General features: G+C 65.3%; 2 protein-coding genes across 7 annotated transcripts; both read right to left on the bottom strand.

Annotated features, from left to right (window-relative positions):
- Window positions 1–444: 444 nt before the first annotated feature.
- On the bottom strand, window positions 445–10,926 carry MBD3 (methyl-CpG binding domain protein 3). Of its 5 annotated transcripts, none has more exons than XM_080797005.1 (7): window positions 10,791–10,926; window positions 6,223–6,382; window positions 4,986–5,123; window positions 4,263–4,353; window positions 3,690–3,867; window positions 2,015–2,218; window positions 445–1,910 (listed from the first exon to the last, which is right to left on the bottom strand). In XM_080797005.1, the coding sequence occupies exons 1-6, from the start codon at window positions 10,802–10,804 to the stop codon at window positions 2,020–2,022; spliced, it is 780 nt and encodes a 259-aa protein (XP_080653131.1). In that variant the 5' UTR covers window positions 10,805–10,926; the 3' UTR covers window positions 445–1,910; window positions 2,015–2,019. The 5 variants fall into 5 exon arrangements, with proteins under 5 accessions (XP_080653131.1, XP_080653130.1, XP_080653129.1 ...); XM_080797004.1 differs by having other exon boundaries at window positions 445–1,700; window positions 10,695–10,915; XM_080797003.1 differs by having other exon boundaries at window positions 10,695–10,911.
- A 5,663-nt stretch (window positions 10,927–16,589) lies between these two features.
- Window positions 16,590–19,063, bottom strand: UQCR11 (ubiquinol-cytochrome c reductase, complex III subunit XI). 2 transcript variants are annotated; one of them, XM_080804990.1, is made up of 3 exons: window positions 18,843–19,063; window positions 17,376–17,520; window positions 16,590–16,804 (listed from the first exon to the last, which is right to left on the bottom strand). In XM_080804990.1, exons 1-2 carry the CDS (start codon window positions 18,890–18,892, stop codon window positions 17,400–17,402), a joined length of 171 nt encoding a protein of 56 aa, XP_080661116.1. In that variant the 5' UTR covers window positions 18,893–19,063; the 3' UTR covers window positions 16,590–16,804; window positions 17,376–17,399. The 2 variants fall into 2 exon arrangements, with proteins under 2 accessions (XP_080661116.1, XP_080661117.1); XM_080804991.1 differs by having other exon boundaries at window positions 16,590–16,756; window positions 18,843–19,016.
- Between the last annotated feature and the right edge of the window lie 1,161 nt (window positions 19,064–20,224).

Here is a 20,224-nt window from a genome sequence, read left to right as displayed (position 1 = left end):
GTGGGGCCGACGGCAGGGCAGAGCCCAAGCCTGGGCGGACTTTGGGGTGGCAGGGGCTGCAGGCCCAGACGCTGACTGGCTGTGAGACGGGGACAGAAGACCTGCAGGAAGGCCCCCTGCTGCCTGTGCAGGGGCAGGCGGCGGCCAGGCACTGGGGCCGGTAGGGTCACTGCCCTACGGGCGCCCTTCCCGGTCATCCTGCCAGTACCAGCCCCGGGGACCCCCACTGCAGACTCGGGATGGAGCGCACGCGCGCCCTGGGGGCTCTGAGCCCGGTGCTGGGAGCTGAACCCCGTCCTCCCTGGAAAGGGCCAAGCGATCCCCCGGGTCCCCTTGTGTGGTCCAGCTTACGATAAGGTGACCGACATGAAACCGGGCGCCGGAAGCCTGGCCTGGGGTCCATCTCCCCGGACACAGCGCTGCAGGTCTGCACAGTGAAAGCTCCGAACCACACTCACCGAGACGGCTTTATTCAACAGTCGCCCACAGGACACGGCGCCTCCCGGCCCCGCAGTCCCCCCCGCTGGGCAGCGGCCCCGAGCACCTGGACCTCAGGCCCACGCAGGGGCCAGCCCCAGACAGAGCTCCCTCAGCAGCTGTGGCCTCTGGAGGGCAGGAGGCCACGTGGCCGCAGGGGAGGGGCCCTCCTGGGGGCCGGTGGTGGCCCGGGCTCCCCTGCGGGCCTGCACGCGCTCCCGTGCTGGTCCCGGAGGATTTGTGCTTTGATGGGCCGGGCACAATGCTTCTGCGTGCCGAGCTGGGCCAGCGTCCTCGGACCGCCAGGTGCCTCCCACCACCTCCCCGGCCCTCCGCATCAGCCAGGGTGACAGCCACCCACGCAACAGCCCAGGTCCCGCCCAACAGTCTCGGGCTGTGGGCCAGGGCTGAGCGGGGACAGGAGGGCTCCCCTCACCCAAGGCACTCCGGCTAGGAGGCGGCGTGCGGAGAGACACGGTTCCAACGGCCTCCGCACCCCGAGCTCCTCCGAGACCACTGCTCTGGGCACCGGGTGCTGGAAACGCTGGGCCCGCAGAGCCCAGCCCAGGACAGGACCCCGGAGAGGCCGTGGCCCCAGCACCAGCTCTGGCCCCGAGCGCCGGGCGTCACCGTCCCTGCCACAGGGGGAGGGGGACGCGGAACCCTGGCCGGTGGTGGCACAGCTGCCTCGGAGCCCTGGCCAGGGACGTCGGCCGGGAGTTGGCTGGCGCCGGTGGCTGGCTGACCGCGGGCAGGGTCGGCCGCGCTGTCGACGGTGAGCTCCCCCGACGCAAAGGCGAAGTTCGCCTCCACGTGCACCAGACACACGGGCTGAGCAGGCGGGCGGACGTGCAGCCTCGTCTGTACACGCGTCTCTTGAGGGAAAACGTCTGGGCTGTGCGTCTCCTCCAGACGGGCTTGGAGCAGTCACGGCCTCGCCCACCTGCGGGCGCGCAGGGCAGCCGTCCCGCACCCCCTTCCTGGAGGGCTGACGCGCAGACCCTGAAGCAGCGACCCTCACACGCCGGGAGCGAGGAGCAAGACTGTTCCAAAAAATATTTCTCCAGCCCCTTGGGGACCCTCGCAGGCCGCCCCGCGGCAGCTGTCCTGTGTGATGTGGCCGTGGGGACGCGGCCGGCCCCAAGTCCAGGGCGGAGGGAGGGCTCCAAGGAGGGCCCCCTGCAGCCAGGCCCAGGGGCGACGGGCGCTTCTGGACCCAGACCCTTCAGAGGAGAGCAAACGTGGGGGGCCCGTCAGGCAGGAACTGTCCTCCAGCCGTGCCCCCGTGGACCCAGGGAGGGGACACGCCTGGGAAGGCCTAGGAGGGGCTGCCATCATCACTGGCCCGCAGGGCCGGGCCCCAGAGCCTGGTCCGAGTGTAGAGACAGCGGAGTCTGCAGGGGGCTCCCCACACGCAGAGCTCCACAGGGCCTCTGGAAAGACGGGGAGGGGGCGCCGTCAGCACCCTAGCTGGGAGCCGCCCCCCGCGCGGGCACGTCCTTCCTCCCCGTGGCCCCGTCCGAGCGGCAGCCGGCACCTGCTTCACACGCGCTCCATCTCCTGGTCCTGGTCGGGCTCGTCCTCGTCCTCGTCGTCGTCCTCGTCGTCGTCCTCGTCGGCGCCGGCCTTGTCCAGCGGCGCCTCGCCGTCCCGGGCCAGCTCCTCCACGTGGGCCAGCATGTCGGCCATCAGCGCCTCCTCGAGCCGCTTGCGCACCTGCTGCACCAGCTCCTCCTGCTTCCTGGGGACACACGGGCTGCGCTGGCCAGGACACGCGCCACCCCGGGAGCGTCCTCCGCCCTCGCTCCCTCATTCTGGCTGCACAACGGCCTGCGCACGGCCCGCAGCCCTCTGGCTTACACCGGGGCAGGGGTCCCCCCACCCGGCTCCCTTCCGTGGCTGCCCCCCACCGGCACGCCCCGCAGGCAGCGGCTGCCCGGGCACGCCCGTCTGCCTCCCACCCGGGGCCCAGCGCACGGGCGCGCGTGACTCCCCTCACTGTCGCTCGAGCGCGGTTTGCAAAGAGAAAAGGGACACCGGTGCTCGATCACCGCGGCTAGCCAGGGCCACTCGTCCAGTGAGTGGCAGAATTTTGCTGGAGAATTCTAGATGGAGAACGACTTTCTTGGGTCTTTTGCCTTGTTACGGCTGTCTAGAAGGCCGCCAGCCTAGGCCAAGAGACCCTCCGCGTTCCCTCCCTGTGGCCGAGACCCTCAGCAGAATAGGAGCCAGCACGCTGTCGCGCCAGGCCAGGCCGACGCGGGCTCCGTCCTCTGGCTGCCCCCCACCTCCTCTCCAGATGGGCCCAGACCCCCCACCTAACCCACGACGCCACGTTCCCCTTCCTGTGCCTTTTCCTATTTCCAGACATTCTGCTTCGCTTTAAAAACCCGCTCGTCTTTGCAGACGGTCGTGTTCTTTTCTTACACTTTCCATTCCCTGGAGACGAGCTCCTCTACGGGCTGGTGGGTGACTCCGTGTCCTCCCACACGGACACGGGAGGCACATTCACCTACGACCCCAGCTGTGAGCCACTCCTGGCCACGGCGCCGGCGCGCACAGCCCATCTGTGCGTGGGCTCCAGAGAGCCATGAACTTGTTCTGAACTCAGCGGCGTGTTGACACTTTAGTTGCAAGAACACAAGTCCCTCTCGCCTGGAGTTTCTAGAGGTTTCTGGCCCCGCTACCAACTTAAACTATCTCCTCCCCAGGACGCCTTCCCAGATGGCTCCGGCACATGGGGGCCTCCTGCCCAGAGCCCACCTGCACCAGGCTTGGCTGGGAAGCCCCTCCGAGGCCCAGCAGCTGCAGGGTCCAGCCTAAACCCGGGCTGGCATTCGGGGCCTGTGGCGTGTCTGGTGGCACCCCTCTCCCCACTGCTGCCCGGAGCCCGCCCAGCAGGCACGTGCAAGGCCTCACGAGCCCAAGGATGGTTAGGTCACGCCGTGAGCCTGTCCGCACAGCTCAACAACCACTTCCTCTTCCCAAGAACGTCCCGAGAGAACACACACGCTTCCCATTCCCCTCTGCAGGCCACCTTGCCTCTGGCCTGCCCCGAATTCAAGACTCGCGGGAAAGCTCCTGCTGGTGCTTTTCAAACGTGCCCTCGCCGTGGCCACGTCCGCCCGAGCCCTGGAGCGCGCCAGCACAGACACGTGACTGCGGGAGACGGGGGCGCGCACACTGGCCGGGGGGCGTGTGCACAACGGTACCTGATGTCCTCGTCGGTCACCATGAAGGCCTTGCAGAGGGGCTGGGCCGTATTCAGCCACACCCCAGGGTTCTTCTCCACGGCGGCGGAGAGCTGCCCGGTGATGGGCATGGTGCTGGTGTGCAGGGCGCTGGCGATGGCCGACAGCAGGGTCTCGTCCGTGCAGCCTGGCCCCACGCCTGCCGGGCGCAGTGGGGTGGTCACCACCAGGCACCTGAGGCCCCCCTCCCAGAGCCTCGGGTCTTGACCCCAATCTGCACTTACAGACGCTCAGGCCCCCCGCGACTGAAGCAGAGTCGCGCCCGCCCGTGACGGTGCGGCAGTGTTTCCACGGTGCAGAAGCAAAACCACATGCGCTGTGTCTTTGCTGGCTGCCCCTCCCAAAGCCCGTGAGCCGCCTCCCACCTGTGCTGCGGCAGGCCCACCAGCTGGCTGCCAGGATCAGGGGCCCAGGGCCCGAACCGGCCCCGTCCTGGACGGAGGGGAGCCTCACCCCTGCGGGGCTAGACACCGGGCCCCCCACCCCCCTCCCACAGGAGCACTTGCGCCTGGCACCCTCGCCCCCTATGGTTACCCTGCAGGCCCTTGGGGAGGTCCATGGTCTTGACAAGCTCCTCGGCGATGTCGAAGGCATTGAGACCACTCAGCTTCTTCTCCCAGAAAAGCTGTCACCAGACATAGACACAAAGCTGAGGGGCGTGTCCCCACAAGTGGCAGCCCTGGCCAGTCCCGAAGAGAGCGGAGGCCCTCCACAGGCGGGACAGCGGTCTCAGCACGACCTTCGACCCCCACATGCCAGAGCCACCTGCCTGGGAGCGAGGGTGCGGTGGGACCCGCAGGATTTCCCGCCAGGCCCGTCCTCCGAGGCCAGAGAAACTGCGACCCGGGGTGTCAGCCCTGCCGTCGATGCCGACCATCTACAGTTCCCAAACCACAGGGCAACCCCAGGGAGGCAGAAACCCCTTCAGCCTAAAACCTCACTTCTCAGTCCACTGTCCACCCAGGGCTGAGCTGCGAGGCCCCCCAGAGACCTCACCGTGGCCCGGCACCGCCTGTGAGGCAGAGAACCCCGCGGCCCCACAGAGCGAGGAGCTCACACCCACAGACGGCACCGCGGGACTCTGGGGACAGCGTGCGGAGAGGCACGGTCCAAAGCGTGGGGGCAGACACATGGCTCTGACTGGTCACTTAGGTGGCGATATCCCCCGGGGGGGGGGACACGAATGACACGGGACCTCGCCACCCCGCTGCCCACGAGGACCCGGCCTGGGGCCATGCGTGGGGCCTGGGGGTTCACCTGCCGAGGCTGCTCCACGGCCTTCTGCGGGTCACTCTTCACCTTGTTGCTGGGGTGGTTGGTGATCTTGGTCACTGGCTGCTTGAAGATGGACGCCGTCTGTCTGACGGGGAGGGCTGTGTTCAGGTCCGGCTTGCCCTATGGAGACACGGACGCTGGCACGGCGGCCCCGGGGCCTCAGCAGGCTCTCCCAGGCAGTGGGGAGACCCCTCCCTGTGGGCTTTGGTGAACAGACCCCGTGCCCCTCAGTCACCAGCATACGCCGCAGCGTCCCCAGAGCCAGGGGTGACAGCAACCCCAGCCCAGTCTCCTCGCTGCCCGCAGTGAGGGTGTGCTGGGGCTCCAGGTGGACCCACCCGGCCTCCTATACCATGTTCTCCCCGGAGCACAGAGGAGAGGCGGCCCTGGCGCGACTGTCCTGCAGCATACACGCCCATCAGAGACCCAGGATCCCCGGCCACCTGTGTGCGGCCCACCAGCCACTGAAGACAGGCTGCCCTCCAGTCCCTGCAGGGACGCCAGCACGGCCAGGTTGGGGGAACAGAGGGACAGGCACACCGGGGATGGCCAGGGGCTGCGGACCTGTGGCCTCTCCCAAGGACAGAGTGAAGATGGATTCTCTCCTTCCTTCTACTTTTCTGTAGCTTCCAAATTCCTCTCAGCAGACAAAGAGGACTTTAGTACCACAACAAACTGAATTGTGGAAACCTCTCTCTCCACCCAAGAGTAGAGTGGCTTTTTTTTTTTTAAAGACTTTTTTCTAAAAGATTTTAAATTTATTCACTTGAAAGCTCATGCAAGTGAGAGCAGGAGGGAGAAGCAGAGGGAGAGGGGGAAGCAGGCTCCCCACCGAGCAGGGAGCCCGATGCGGGACTCCATCCCAGGACCCTGGGGTCACCACCTGAGCCGGAGGCAGACAACCAACCACTAAGCCACCCAGGTGCCCCAAACATCTACTGATTTACGAGGGAGAGCCTGGGCAGGGGGAGAGGGAGAAGCAGATTCCCACACTAAGCACAGAGCCTGTGTCAGTACCCGATCCCAGAACCCCAGGATCACGACCTGAGCCGAAACCAAGAGTCGGACTCTCCACCGACGGAGCCCCCCAGGCGCCTTCATTCGCGGATTGTTTGTTAAAGCGACCCGTGCGCCCCAACGCGGGCCTGAGCGCGTGAGCCCGTGAGGAGGGCCGCGCCCTGGCCGAGCCAGCCAGCCGCCCTGCGCCCCCGCAGCTCACCTTGGCCTGGCTGGCCGAGTCGTAGCGGACCCTCTGCCGGCTCCGGTTCATCTTGCTCATCAGCATCTTGCCCGTCCGGAAGTCGAAGGTGCTCAGGTCCATGGAGCCCCCCAGGTACCGCGCCAGCTGGGGTTTGCTCCGGAACTTCTTCCCACTGGGGCTGCGGATGGACAGGCGGTCAGCGGCGGGCAGGGCGCGCTGGGCCGACCCCTGCCCTGTCCCCAGGGCTGCCTCCCAGCCGGAGCCTCCAGCAGACCTCAACACCGAGAGCGGGGCTCCACACCCTGGTGCAGAAGGGTGGGGCCCAGTCCCAGGAGCCTGGCTCACAGTTCAGAACATGCCAGAAACACAGCTAGGCCATGTTCTTGTGAAAGACCCCAGGATCGCAGGTGGCTGAGGGACAACCCCTAACCACAGTCTCCTCCCCGTGAGTACCACGGAGAAACTAGGGCATCCTGGGGGTGCGGTCAAGTCCCAGGTTAGGCTTCTGGGCCAGGACCCCAAGAGCTGCTCAGCCGGGACCTGCTGGGAAGTCCAACACCAGGTGTTCTGAAGCGCGGACACTCGCGACCCCGCTCAGCTCACCGACGGCGTGGGCCCGTCTCTAGGGAGACGAGCGCCGACCCCCTCCGGTGCCCTGCCCAACGCACCAACAGCAGCGGCGGGCGTCAGTAACCGCTGGGCGCGCCACCTGCCGCTCGGGACACGGACGGCACGGCAGCCCCACTCGCCCAGCGACCTGACGGAACAGACACCCGGTGTTTAGAGCAGCGGGACTCAGTGAGGGCGTGAGGCGATAACGGCCGAAACGTGCACTGGGAGGGGGAAACAGGTACACACACGGTCCCCCACGCACAGGAGCGTCCCTGGCCGCGTGCGGGAGCGAGGATGGACCCCGGGCCCACAACGCACAGGGAGGGAACCAGACACAGGCCACGCAGGGTGTGAGTCCACGTGCGTGACATATCCACGGACAGGAAGGGGGCTCGTGGGGGCCAGGGGCTGGGGAGGCGGGTGGTCACCGCTAATGGGGACGGGGCCCCACCTGGGGAGAGGGAATGTCTTAAGGTTAGCCCTGGTGATGACTGCACGACTGTGACACAAGGCTCGGCCGACTTGCACACTTCCAGCGGGTAAACCGCAGCACGCGGGGTGCATCTCCGCCGAGCTGTCGGAGAAAGCACTCGTGCGGGGCCCGGCAGGCCCGGTGCCTCTAATCCAGGCAATAGCACGTCTGCCCCCCACCCCCGAGCCTCCCAGGGACCATGGACAGCAGCGTGGATGCGCAGCAGAAAGAAACCCCCTCCCCTCCAGCATCAGGACCCACGTGGTGGCCGGCTGCACTCGGCTCTGGCACCCCAGCCAGGGCCTCTGGACAAGCAGGGCCGAGGCTGCAGGCTGGGCAATTCCCTGGGGCCCAGGCACCTCTGCGAGGACCAGGAGCCCAGCACACAGGGCCTCAGACTCCTGGCTTCGGGACTGACCGCTCCATCACCCCGGGCTGGCTCGCGGGTACACCAAGCCTATGTGCGCCCAGGAGAGCAGGAAGGCACCGGGGTCAGATATGGCCACAGAGGAAGGAGAGGACCCCCCAGAATGCGCCAGCCTTTCTCTGCCTCCAGTCACTCCCCTCTACAATGCCACATGAGAACAGCAAATGGACACAGAGCACAGGTAAGAGACCGTGGGTACAGGGCACTGGCGGTTAAGGTTCTGGGGTTTTCGGGGTGAGGGAAATGTGGAGGTGGCCACACCCATCTGTGAACGTGCTAGAAATCGCTCAGTTGTGCACTTCAAACGGGAGAACTGTCCACACATGAATCGTTATCTCAATGAAGCTGTTCAAGAGAGAGAGATTAGCTCCCGGGGGCTGGGGCAGTGATGCTAATGGACAAAGGGCTCATTTAAGGGTGATGGAATGTTCTGGAGCTAGACAGATGTCATGGCTGCACAATTTTGTGGGTGTACTAAAAACAGTACTCTAAGTAACTCAACTTGCGAAAGCGGTTCCGTGGACCAGCTCTGACGCCGGGAAAACGTCGCTGCTGGTTCATCGAGAACCACCACTGCGCGCTGCTCTGAAAGCGCACGTGTGGAAATAAGAGCACCGTGGCCTCTCCGGGCGCGGGGCCGAAGCTGGCGGGTACACACCAGCAGCCAGACGCGGGGGGACGCAGGGCTGCAGCTGGCCCGTCAGGTGGCCGGTTGAGGCGAGAGGAGCCGCGCCCCAGCCGTGAGCCCCAGCCCTGGAGATGGCCGCAGGACTGACACGCAGCCTGGCCTCCCATCGCAGGAAGGGCTGCTGCGAGTGTCACCAGGAGCAGTGCGCGGGCACCCACGACACCCCAGCAGCAAGGTACAACCCCAGCCTGCTGCCCCAAGGAAGGGGGCCACTATGCTCAGTCCCTCCTGCTTTTCCTGAGTATGGTTCCACTTCTAACGTGAGGTCCCCTGGAGAAGCCGGCCCTACTCCGTACCCGTCCAAAGAGCTATCCCCGAGGTCAGGGTACTGACCTGCCACAGCCCCTCAACCTCCTGCTGGACAGAAGACATCAGACACGACTTTCACAAAGAAAATACACGGCTGCAGACCGATGTTCCAGCCCCCCGGAAACAATGTGTGGGGTCGTTCCACCTCTCCTGCATGACAGTCTTGCCAAGAACACACTCCCTTCTCCCACTCGCTCTATGAACAAGGAAATCGAGGCCCACGTGTTCCTAGGGACAAGGCTTGGACCCCACGCCAGGGCTGCTGGACTCAAGGCCTCGTGCCCTCCCTCCCCTCTGCACTGAGAGAACGAGGAGAATCCATCCATGCACCTCCCCAGCGGCCTCACTCAGCCGGAGCTCCGGTAGGCGGAGAGGCCCGAGACCCACGATCCAGAAAACACCACGGGTTCCAGATCGCACCCTGAAACCTCTCACCCAGCGGGAGTGAAGGTGACACCCACCTGCCTGGTGGGTCATCCAGCTCAAAGACTTGGGAATGGGAGGGGACCCTCCCGACACTTCCTCCCGCTCAGTGTCATGGGAAACCTAGCAGTGTATCTGTCCCCCCGTCTGGGGCTTTCCCCCCTTGCCAGACCGCCATGCTCAGGTCCAGGGCATCAGAGGAAGACCCCACTGGGCTGAGGCCCTAAGAGACGGCACACAGGAGGGGACGGGAGGCAGAGCAACGTTCTCAAGGTGCTTCCACTCCGCTGCCCTTGGCTCAGCCTCCCGGGGCCTCTGCACAGCACGCCTGCTGCCAGGACAGCCCCTCCCAGCTCCACGGCCACCTCCGCCGAGAAGCCCTCCCTGACCGGCCCCAGCCTCACCCAGCACCCCATGGCTGGCCCTCGCAGAGCCCTGCACTTCTCAGCGGATGTCATCGCCCGCAACCATGGGAGCCATGGGCAGCTGCTGCCGCCGCCCAGGAGAGGAAGGCGCGGGTCTGACTCCCAGCGGCACAGCCAGGACCTGGGCCAGACCCCCAAGCAGGCGCAGCTAAAGGCTGCAGCCAGAGAGACCTGCCTCAGCCCTGCGCTCTGACAGGGACACAGACGCGCGGGCACGCGCGGGATCAGAGGGGGCTCCTCACGGACCCAGCAGCACAGAACCACAGCGGCCAGCACGGCTGGGACACGACGGCCAGCAGCGAAGGACGGCGTCCGCGAGAGCCGCTGCTGCAGTGCCTGACGTTACGGGGTCCCCGATCTTCCGGGGACCAGAACCCGCACCAGGGTCGTGGCCGAGGCGCCGGCCTCGCTCCTTCCCCCAGGGGACCAGCAAAGGCCCCGGAGGGACCCGAGCGCGAAGTGGGCGGGACAGTAGTCCCGCCCCGCCTCGGCCTCGCCCGGGCGGTTTCTGGGCCCTTCAACACGTGGCGGGTGTCCGCGACCTGAGCGCGCCCCAGGCCGCTGCAGCAGGGGCTCGGACACAAAGCGTCCGGCCGCGCTCAGGAAGGGAAGAGGAGGGGGAGGGCAGACAGCAGGTGGCCGACTGTCCGGGGCCGGCCCGCCGCCGCCCACCAGCTCTTCGTCCCACCGACGAGCCCGCGGGAGGGGCGCTCACGGTCCCGCGGTCCCCCCGCCCCGCTCCCGGCGCCCCCGCCGCGGGCTGCGCGCGCGCCCCGCGTGATCCAAGGGACAGCCCAGCCCCCACCCCCGCCTCCCAGCGGCGTCTGGCCCGCGCCGAGCGCCCCTCGCCCCGCCGGCCGGTGTGCCGCGGCCGCCGAACAAAGGCCGCCGCCCGGCCCGCGCCGCCCCGCACTCCACGCGGCCGCGGGGGAGGGGAGGGCACGCACGCGCACTGGCCCGGGGCCGCGGCACGCACGCGCACTGGCCCGGGGCCGCCGCGCGCCGGCACGCACGCACGCACGCACGACGCACGCGCGGGGCCCAGGCCGCAGCCCGGGTCGAGGCGCCCGGGCCGCCGCAGAGGCCGCTGGGAGGCGCCCGTTGGGGCCCTGCCCGGCCGGCACGTTCATTCACCTATAGTAAAAGACATCCCTGTGGCCGGCCGACAGCCCCGACCTTCTGGGCACTTCTTCCCTCTCCCAGCCCTGCGGGAGCGCCGGGCACTCCCACCTCTTCCGCTCCATCGCGCCCGGCTCCTCGGCCCGCCGCCGCCGCCGCCGCCGCCCGGACCCCCGCTCGCCGCCGCCGCCGCCTCAGCTGCCTCCGCCGCCGCCGCCACTTGCCGCGGCTGTTCCGGCCCGCGGGCCCCCGCCCTCCGCCCCCAGCCGGGCACGCGCCGGCTTTGCCGCCCTTTCGGCCCCCTCCCCGCGCTCGCCAGCCCCCGCTCGGGGGGCCCGCTCCGCCCACCCGCCCGCGCGCGGGGCCCCGTGCTGCGCAGGCGCCGCGCGGGCCCCTCCCCGTGGGCGGCGGCCCCGCCCCGCGGCGGCGGCCCCAATCAGCGTGCGGCTAGGGGCGGGGCTGGTGGCAGCGCGCGGCCCGCCTGCCGGCCCGCCTCGCGCCTGCGCCCTGGGCCCGGGGCCCGGCGGGTCGCGAGCTGCCGGTCTGGCGCAGGGCTCGCTGCCGCGTGGTGCTGCCGGGGTCCGGCCTCCCGTCCCGTTGGCCCCGGGTCCCCGTTCGGATCTCGGGTTGCCCGCCCAGTGCCGGGCCTTCACCCACCCGGCCAGCTCCGGGCCCCGTCTCCCAGCCTTCGGGCGTGGTCACCCGCCGCCGTGCGCGCCCCAGATCCCCCCCGAAGCCCGGGAATGAGGGGCGACCCCTCCGCGCCGCCGCAGTCCGGCCGCCTTCCGGCCCTGGGCTCCAGGACCTTCCCCAGACACGCCGCTCCCAGCCGGACACGGCCACACCCCCGTCGGCCCCTGCCCTCGCCGGCGCAGGCGGGGTGCTCGGGAGACGACGGCGGGGCGAGCTGAGGGGGCTGCGGCCGGTGCCGGAAGTCGGCCGGACCCCCTGAGCGGCCTGTCCTGGCGTCGGGTCCCGGGCGGCCGGGGAGCACGCGGTGGCGGGGGCAGGCTCCGCGGGAGGCGGAGACGGCCCCCTGCAGGGGTCTCCCCAGCGGCGGTGGGAGGCGGGTCCTCGGAGGCGGGCGCTAGCCGGGCCCCCCAAAGCCGCCGCCGGGAGCGCGGGTGTAACTCGTTGCAATGGCTGCAGGCCCAGGGCGCCGCTCCCGCAGTCTCACGGATCAAGGGGACAGCGGGCAGGCGGGCCCCTGACCCCAACCACACAAAGCGGGGCTGGGGCACTAGATTCCTCTCTGGGCGGCTCAGGCCAGAGCCCACGACTTCAGGACCCTGACCTTTACGCAAGGCGATCCTGGTCACTACCGGGCTTGTCTTTTCCCAGCTTGTATGATTTTATTTAATTTAAAAGCTTAGTTACATATGGACATTGGGGAAGGTATGTGCTATGACGTGTGTAAACCTGGCGATTCACAGAGCTGTATCCCTGGGGCTAGTAACACATTATGTTAACGAAAAATTAGAAATTAAAAAACCATAGTTACAAAGATATGTTTATTGCAGTCAGCGAAGCCACGCGAAGACCTACAGGAAGAAGGTGTTAACCGCCTCAGCTCAGATCCCCAAGGACCACTCTCGGCTCCTGCTTTCAAGTCTGGGTATACCCCGAAGTGGAATTACTGGGTCACGTGGGAATTCTATGTTCAAATTTTTATTTTTTTAATCTATTTCTTTTATGTTCAAATTTTTAAAAGATCTTATTTATCTATTGAGTGCGAGCAGGGGGAGGGGCAGAGGGAGAAACGGACCTCCCGCTGAGCAGGGAGCCTGACTCGGGACCTGATCCTAGGACGGCAGGATTGTGACCTTAGCCGAAGGCAGGCGCTTCACGCACTGAGCCACCCAGGCGCGCGCTCTGTTCAGTTCTTAGAACTGCCAGACGGTTTTCCCGCGTGACACCTGCCCCATTTCACGTTCCTGCCGGTGGTGAAGAGGTCCGCCGGCCTCCTCCTGGCGCCGGCCACAGCTCCATCCCTCCTTCCGGCATCTTCTCTGGAGCACCTGCCCTGGGCCAGCGAGGGGAGGGACCACGGAAGCCAGCTGGTCTCTGGGGGGGGGAAGAGGACGGGGCTGGGGGAAGGCTGCAGTTTCGCCACTTCTTGGCCAACATTTGCCTCTCCTGGTTCCCACTAGCTCCACACCGGTGGGTGCGTGGTGCTGGGCCCCAAGAGCTGACCTTAGGAACCACCAGCAAAAACGCACCCTAGGGGCCCCTCACCATTCTCGGGCATCCAGCCTGCTGGCCCTCACTTGCTCCTGGGGGCGTTGGACCCTCTTGGGCCCCGGCTGCCTCCGGTGCGCAGCCAGCCAGCCTTTGAGCACCACCTGGGGTAACCCCGGGGGCTGGTCCCCTGGGGGCTGGTCCAGGTGGACGTGATGAGGACGCCAGCGGAGATGAGAGGCTGGGAGCCCTGGGAGGGGTGGGGCAGTCGTTGCCCACCCCACCCCACCCCCGCTGGTTTGCTGACACTTAGAAGCTCCCTTTCCTGGACTGGCTGTCTTGGAGCCCAGAAGACACCCTCTCCTGCCATCTGCATAAGGTTAAGAAATAGAAATGAGGGGCGCCTGGGGGGCTCAGTGGGTTAAAGCCTCTGCCTTCGGCTCAGGTCATGATCCCGATCAGGCTCTCTGCTCAGGAGGGAGCCTGCTTCCCCCTCTCTCTCTGCCTGCCTCTCTGCCGACTTGTGATCTCTGTCAAATAAATGGATAATCTTAAAAAAAAATTTATTAAAAAAAAAAAGAAATAGAAATGAAATCAGGTGATGAGAGGAGCCACTGTGAGTGGCTGCGTGACCATCTGAGGGCATCCTCTGAGGGCATCCTGGGCACTACGGGGGACTGAGGATCAACTCCGACCCTGCTCACTCCCTCCCAGGACTCCCCCAGTCTTGACCACAGACATCCCCAGACAGCAGTCCGAGTTAATACGAGGCAAGCACAGCACTCCACTGGGGCACAAATATGCGGGGCACCGCAGACAAAGACCTCAGTCATCAAAGTGAACGGCATTTAACACAACGGTGTAACAATTTAAGATTAATGTAAAAGATCCATGACAGAATGTCAAATTTGTGTTCTTGGTGGCACCTGGGTGGCTCAGGGTCCTGGGTTCAAGTCCTGCATCGGGCTCCCTGCTCAGCAGGAGTCTGCTTCTCCCTCTGCTTGTTCTCTGTCCAATAAATAAATCTTTTAAAATAAAAAATGTTTTAAATTTGTTATAAAAAAAAGATTTTATTTAGAGGCAGGGTGAGCTGGTGGGGGGTGTGCAAAGGGAGAGAGAGAGAGAATCTTCTTTTAGATTTTTAAAAATTTATTTGTGGGGGCGCCTGGGTGGCTCAGTGGGTTAAGCCACTGCCTTCGGCTCAGGTCATGATCTTGGGGTCCTGGGATCGAGCCCCGCATGGGGCTCTCTGCTCGGCAGGGAGCCTGCTTCCCTCTCATTCTCTCTGCCTGCCTCTTTACCTACTTGTGATCTCTGTCAAATAAATAAATAAAATCCTTAAAAAGAAATTAAAAAAAAATTTATTTGTGTGTGTGTGTGTGTGTGAGAGAGAGAGAGAGAACACAAGCAGCGGAACGGGCAGAGGGAGAAGCAGGCTCCGTGCTGAGCGGAGCCCAATACGGGGCTTGACCGCAGCACCGCGAGACCACCACCCAAGCCGAAGGCAGGCACGTAACCAACTGAGCCACCCCGGCGCCCCGGAGAGAGAATCTTAAGCAGACTCCAAGCCAACGTGGGGCTTGATTCCACAACCCTGAGATCATGACCTCAGCTGAAATTGGGAGTCAAATGCAGGGCGCCTGGGTGGCTCCGTCGTTGAGCATCTGCCTTCGGCTCAGATCATGATCCCAGGGTCCTGGGACCAAGCCCCGCACTGGGCTTCCTCCCTGCTTCTCCCTCTCCCACTCCTCTGCTGTGCTCCCCCTCTCTCGCTGTGTCATTCTCTGTCAAATAAATAAATAAAATCCTCTAAAAAAGTCAAATGCTTAACCGACTAAGCTATCCAGGTGCTCCCAAGCTTGTATATTTTTCTATTTATTTTTTTAAGATTCTATTCATTGACAGGGAGAGCACGAGCAGGGTGAGTGGCAGGGAGGGGGAGAAACAGGCTCCCCGCTGAGCAGGGCGTCTGATGCGGGTTTTTGTTCCAAAACCCGGAGATCACGACCCAAGACTGAGTCACCCAGACGTCCCTTATTTTAAGGTTTACTTTTTCTGTAATCTTACACCCCACGTGGGCTTGAACCCTGAGGTCTACAGTCTCATGCTCTCCTGGAGGAGTCAGCCAGGTGACTCTGAAGTATCAAGTTTTTAAACAAAGGGTTTCTTGGTGTGGTGCCGAGCCATTTGGAACCCCAAGACAAAAGAGACATGATTCTTTTACGTGTTTTTATGTGGTTTTTAATGGTTAACTCCCCCCCCCCACCGCCAGAACTTAAAGTGGTTGGAAAAGTACTAAAATACTGAAAAGCTGTGTTAAAACTCACAATGGTTTAAGCCTCAATATTTTATTTGTAACAGCATCTGATTTAGAATTTTACTTTTCTGACTTTTATGGATGCAGGCTCAGTTGTATTTTCACTGAAACCGTTAAACGTTATAAAATCACATAAAACCGTGGGAGGAGGGCCACATGGCCCCACACGGCCCCGGGGGCTGCGGGGCTGCGGGGCTGCCCAGCCCTGCACCAGGATGGGAATTCTTAAGCCATGTCAAAGCGGAGGGCCCTTCCCAGGTGGTGCGGCCCCCAGGAAAGACGCCTTCAGTAAGAGAATGACGCGCAGGAAGGGGAGTCACGGAAGCCACTGCTGATGTTAAAGACGGAGACTGTTCCCAGCCTGTCTTCCCCTGCCTGTGCCTCCGTTCTGTACTGACGCCCTAATCCCTAGCGTGGCTGCAGGAGCCCGGGCCTCGGGACCGAAGCATGGGAGGGGAGGCCCTGTCCCCACAGGATCAGGGTCCGGGGACACTGAGCACACACTGCCGCCTCCTCCCTGTGCCGTGTGCTGGGGAGGGCAGCCAGGTGAAGACGCGGCCAGGAGGCGGGATATGGGAACTCACCAGAAGCAAACCCCGTGAGAACCCCGATCCCGACTCCCAGCCAGCACAACTGAGGAGATCCAGTCCTGCTGCGCGAGCCGCCCGGTCCGTGGGGTCTCCCGACGGCAGAACCAACACGGCAGCTGCTTTCACAAATCTGCACGTGCGCGCGTGCGCGCGCACACACACACACACACACACACACACACTCCCCCCGGGCAGGGGCTGGGGACAGGGGCTGGGGACAGGGGACAGGGAACTGGGAGCCACAGACACCCTCCCCCCCCCCCGTGTACCTGCTCACTGTTGTGCCACTCATGGGATGGCTTCACTTTTCTACGAGTTCTGATAGTCCTCCTTTCAAACCAGAGCCGCGTTCTCATCCCCAAGGGTGGGCTACACGTGGGGATGTAACAGGGTGGCTTCTGGGGAAGGTCGCAAGACACAAGACGCAAGGCGGCTCCAGGAGCGCCCCGGAGAGGCCCCCGCAGTGTGGGGGTTGCGCTGGCAGGAGCATGACCGGCCCCTCCCAGCCAGCGTGGCCCCGGGCTAGCGTTCTGATGGGACAGCCCCGGCTGACACCCTGCCCGTGTCCTCCTGAGGGAGCCGGGGCCAGGACCGCACAGCCGAGTCTCTCCCGAATTCTTACCCACAGAAATCGAGAGGTGTTTGCTGTTTTACACCCCCCGGGTGTGCGGTAACTTCTCGAGGTGGTGATTACACACTGCACAGGTATTACGCATCAAACACCGTAAGTGACGGGATTCTGCCCAGCCACGGGCCCCGAGTCACTCACGCCACCGCGGCGGCAGTCAGGATTGCCAAGTCCCTACACGACCACGTCCAGGTGGGCCAGGTTTCAGAGCAAGTTTAATGCTGTGTGCATTCAAACACGAAAGCTACCGTCAGAAACACAGCCCTCAGTCATGCTGTCACTTTCCTCAAGGCCCGTGCTGAGGGCGTGGGCTGGTCCGGGCACGGCAGGGGCTCCCAGGGAAGGAGGCAGCGGTAGCAGACGGCTGGAGGGGGACAAGGCAGGGTGAGCACCACTCCCGGCTCCTGCTCTCCTGGGAAGGGAGGTGCTGATGAGGACCTGTACAGCTGCAGCCAGGCTCCAAAATCAAGTCTAGCTAGGCCGCTCATGGCCGCATGGCCTGGGGTTCAGCTGCAGAATGGAGGCAGGAGGCACGTGCACCCCGGCCTATCATGTGGTTGGCCCAGTGGACAGCCCCGTGGGAGAAGAATGGAAGAATCCAAGGGGCTGCGAGGCTCAAGCTGCGTTCCCAGGGATGCTGGCAGCTGCAGTCCATCCTCCACTGTCCCCATCTGTAAAATGGGGCACCCCTCCAACCACACCCAGGGCTGGGCAGACTGGGATGACAGGCGCCGAGTGGGGCTATAGTCAGCCTCCAGGATGGAGCACCCCGGGGCACTGCCCCTTCCCCAGGCCCACAAACCAGGGATGCTGGCTGGCCGCTCTGTGTCGACAGGCAGGATTCTCCCAGGGAACAGGCCAGGTGAGCCTCCCAGACCTGCCTCTCCAGCCCTGGGGGTGAAGAGAACTAGCCTCATGGAAGCCCCAGTCCTCAGCCACGCGGGAATCCCAGGATTCACCTGCTAAGAGGAGCCTAAACTTACCCGAGGGGTCCGAGGGGGGCCGGTTTAATCGTCCTTCTTAAACTTGCCGTTGATGTAGGGCACCCAGTCCAGAATCAGCCGCCAGTCCGTGGCCCACACAAGCCCCACGGTGCCCACAGCACCCCACATGCCTGCCGTGGGCATCCTGCCAGAGAACAGCTGCGGTCAGATCCCACTGGAGGTCACCCTTCCAGATACATCTCTGGGTCTCTCCGCCCCATGCCCAGCTTCCACCGCACACCCGACCCTCCTGCCCAGTGTGTGGACACACCCCCTGATGACACCACAGGGTGGGCACAAAGCCGGGGCCCCGGAGGCGACTTCACCTCCACCTGCTTTCACACTGGGATCTTCCGGAGAATTTTTGGTGGGATTTGCTCAAGAAAATTTTTTTAAACAACCCAAGCTCATTATAACCCATTCACAACACCAGCTGTGCAGTTCACTGCTGACCCAGGACAGCTACTGGCTTGAGGGAGGTGGCAGGGTCTGGGTCTCGTAGGGAGCACACGACACAGAGGAACAGGCCACCTCCCCAAGGACACGGGGCTACGGCGCAGCGTAGGGGCTGAGTCTCCCTCTCACCCAGGACCGCTACCCCTCACTTACGCCCTGTGACTGGTCGGCGTTCACAGCGGCTCCAACAGCCCCTTCCGACGCTCCCAGCCCCGTGCACCCCTCCCTCGCAGTGCCAGCGGGACCCAGTCTCTGGTCCCTAATAAGCGAAGCTCGCAGAGGCGAGCTCAGGAGCCTCGGCTTCCAGGGCGCGTGCCCGGGCTAGCCTCTCCCCTGCGGGAAGCCGGCTGCCCCCTGAGCGGCCCCACAGGGGGTCTGCCAGCAATCGCGGGCTCGCGCTTGGAAAGACCCCCCACCCCAGGCAGAGCCTTTGGAGGAGACTGCGGCCTCCTGAGTCGGTGTGGCGGGCCCAGCTCGGGCGTGCCCGCGGTCCTGACCACCCACACCGCGAGGGAATACGTGTCTGCGGTCTGAAGCTGTGCGGGGCCGCCCGTCCCGCAGCCACGGCTGACCACTACAGGGGCCGCGGCCGGCGGAGTGCGGCCGGATCCCGGTCAGCCACGTGCCTGGCACGCTGCAGCGGGAGGGTGGCCAGCGCCACTTCCAGAGGGCACGAACCACCAGCACGCCTCCCACCTGCCTCCCCAGGGGCAGCCGCGGCCGCCGCCCCCCGACCTGACGCCTGGGCGGACGCCACGCTTCCGGAGGGACCTCCCCAGCCACCGCGCCGCAGCTCCGAAGGTCGGTAACATCCCAGGAGCCTTCCCGCCGTCCTGGTCGGCCCCCGGGGAGTCCGAGCCGAGAGCGCTGGACAGACAGCGGGCGGCGCCGGTCCAGGTAGGGGTGAGGAGCGGCCTCGGACGTCCGCCCCGCCGCTCTCCCGTCCCATCTGGGACGCGGCAGCATAACGGGTGCCGACCGGGACAGCGGGGGCCGGGGGCACGTGCTCACCAGTATCTGGCCAGCTCGCGGTAGCGCGGGCCCAGGAACCTGCTCAGCATCGCCGCACCGTCCGCAGCTCAGGGTGACCCCGACTGCCGCCCCGCTGCACTACGCAGGCGCGGCGGCCGCAGCGCGCAGGCGCCTGGGGAGGCTCCGCCCGAGGCGAGCAGCCCGCTGGGCGACAGGCGTCGGCGGTTGCTGCGCGCGCAGACCCGGAAGACCTTGCAGTCATTTCCGGGCAGGGTCGGAAGTCGATGAACGCGGCCGCGAGGGGGCGGGCCTGGGGCGGGGAGTGTCCCGCGCAGCGCGGGATCGCGCGGCGCCGGTGGCGTCCCCTCGCCGGCGGTCACAGCCGCCGCACGTGGCTGGTGGTTTTGGGTCCTTACCGCGAGCCGAGGCTTTATTTGCCGTCGGGGAAACTGAGGCCCCGCGGGGCAGCACCTTGGCCGGAGCCGCACGGAGGGAGCCGCGTCGGGGCGACTGGCCGCGCCCCCCCCCCGCCTCCCTGGGCTCCCCTGGAGCGGTCGCTCGCAGCCCGGCTCGGCCAGCGGACCGACCCCCGGCGCGGGCGGGGCCTGGCCGGCCGCGGTCACCGCGTCTGGGGCCGCAGCATCGGGAGCAGGCCCGGGGGAAGGGCGGCCGGCGCGGGCTCCGCTCCCGCCGCGCTGTCGGGGCCCCTGCGCCTCCCGCGGGGCGGCTGACCCCGCGGCGGGGGTGTGGAGCTGCCGGGGGTGCTGGCCCCGACGGCGAGAGCCCGCGCCCGGAGCCCCGGAGCGGCTTGTGGCTGGACGGGACGTTGTTTCTCGGCCTTCGCGGGCGGCCCGGGGGCGTGAGCCTGCGGTCGGAGGGAGTCTGGGCGGAAGCCTGAAATGGGCTGCGGAGCCGTCGAGGAGGCGGCCGAGAGGAGGGAGGCGGAGTGACGCCCTCTGAGGAGTGGGAGGGGGCGCCTGGCTGGCCCCGTCAGTCAAGCGCAGGACTCGTGGTTGCAGCTCCGGTCCTGATCCCAGGGTCGCGAGATCGAGACCCAGGCTGGGCTCGTGGCTCCGCGCAGAGTTGGCTTGAGATGCTTTCTCCCTCTGCCCCTCCCTCCGCTCATGCTCCCCGCCCCCGCACCAACCCCGTGCCTCGAAGAAATAAATAAAAATCTTTTAAAAAATAAGTAGAGGGGCGCCTGGGTGGCTCAGTGGGTTAAAGCCTCCGCCTTCGGCTCGGGTCATCATCTCAGGGTCCTGGGATCGAGCGCCGCATCGGGCTCTCTGCTCAGCATGGAGCCTGCTTCCTCCTCTCTCTGTCTGCCTCTCTGCCTACTTGTGATCTCTGTCTGTCAAATGGATAAAATCTAAAAAAAAAAAAAAGTAGAGATGGGCATAGAGGCCTGAGGGCTGCAGGTC

The sequence above is a fragment of the Martes martes genome, assembly GCF_963455335.1.
Source record: "Martes martes genome assembly, chromosome: 1".
In the NCBI taxonomy this organism is placed as follows: domain Eukaryota; kingdom Metazoa; phylum Chordata; class Mammalia; order Carnivora; family Mustelidae; genus Martes; species Martes martes.
The sequence above is the reverse complement of the archived record's forward strand: the minus strand, read 5'-3'. Positions and strand labels throughout refer to the sequence as shown.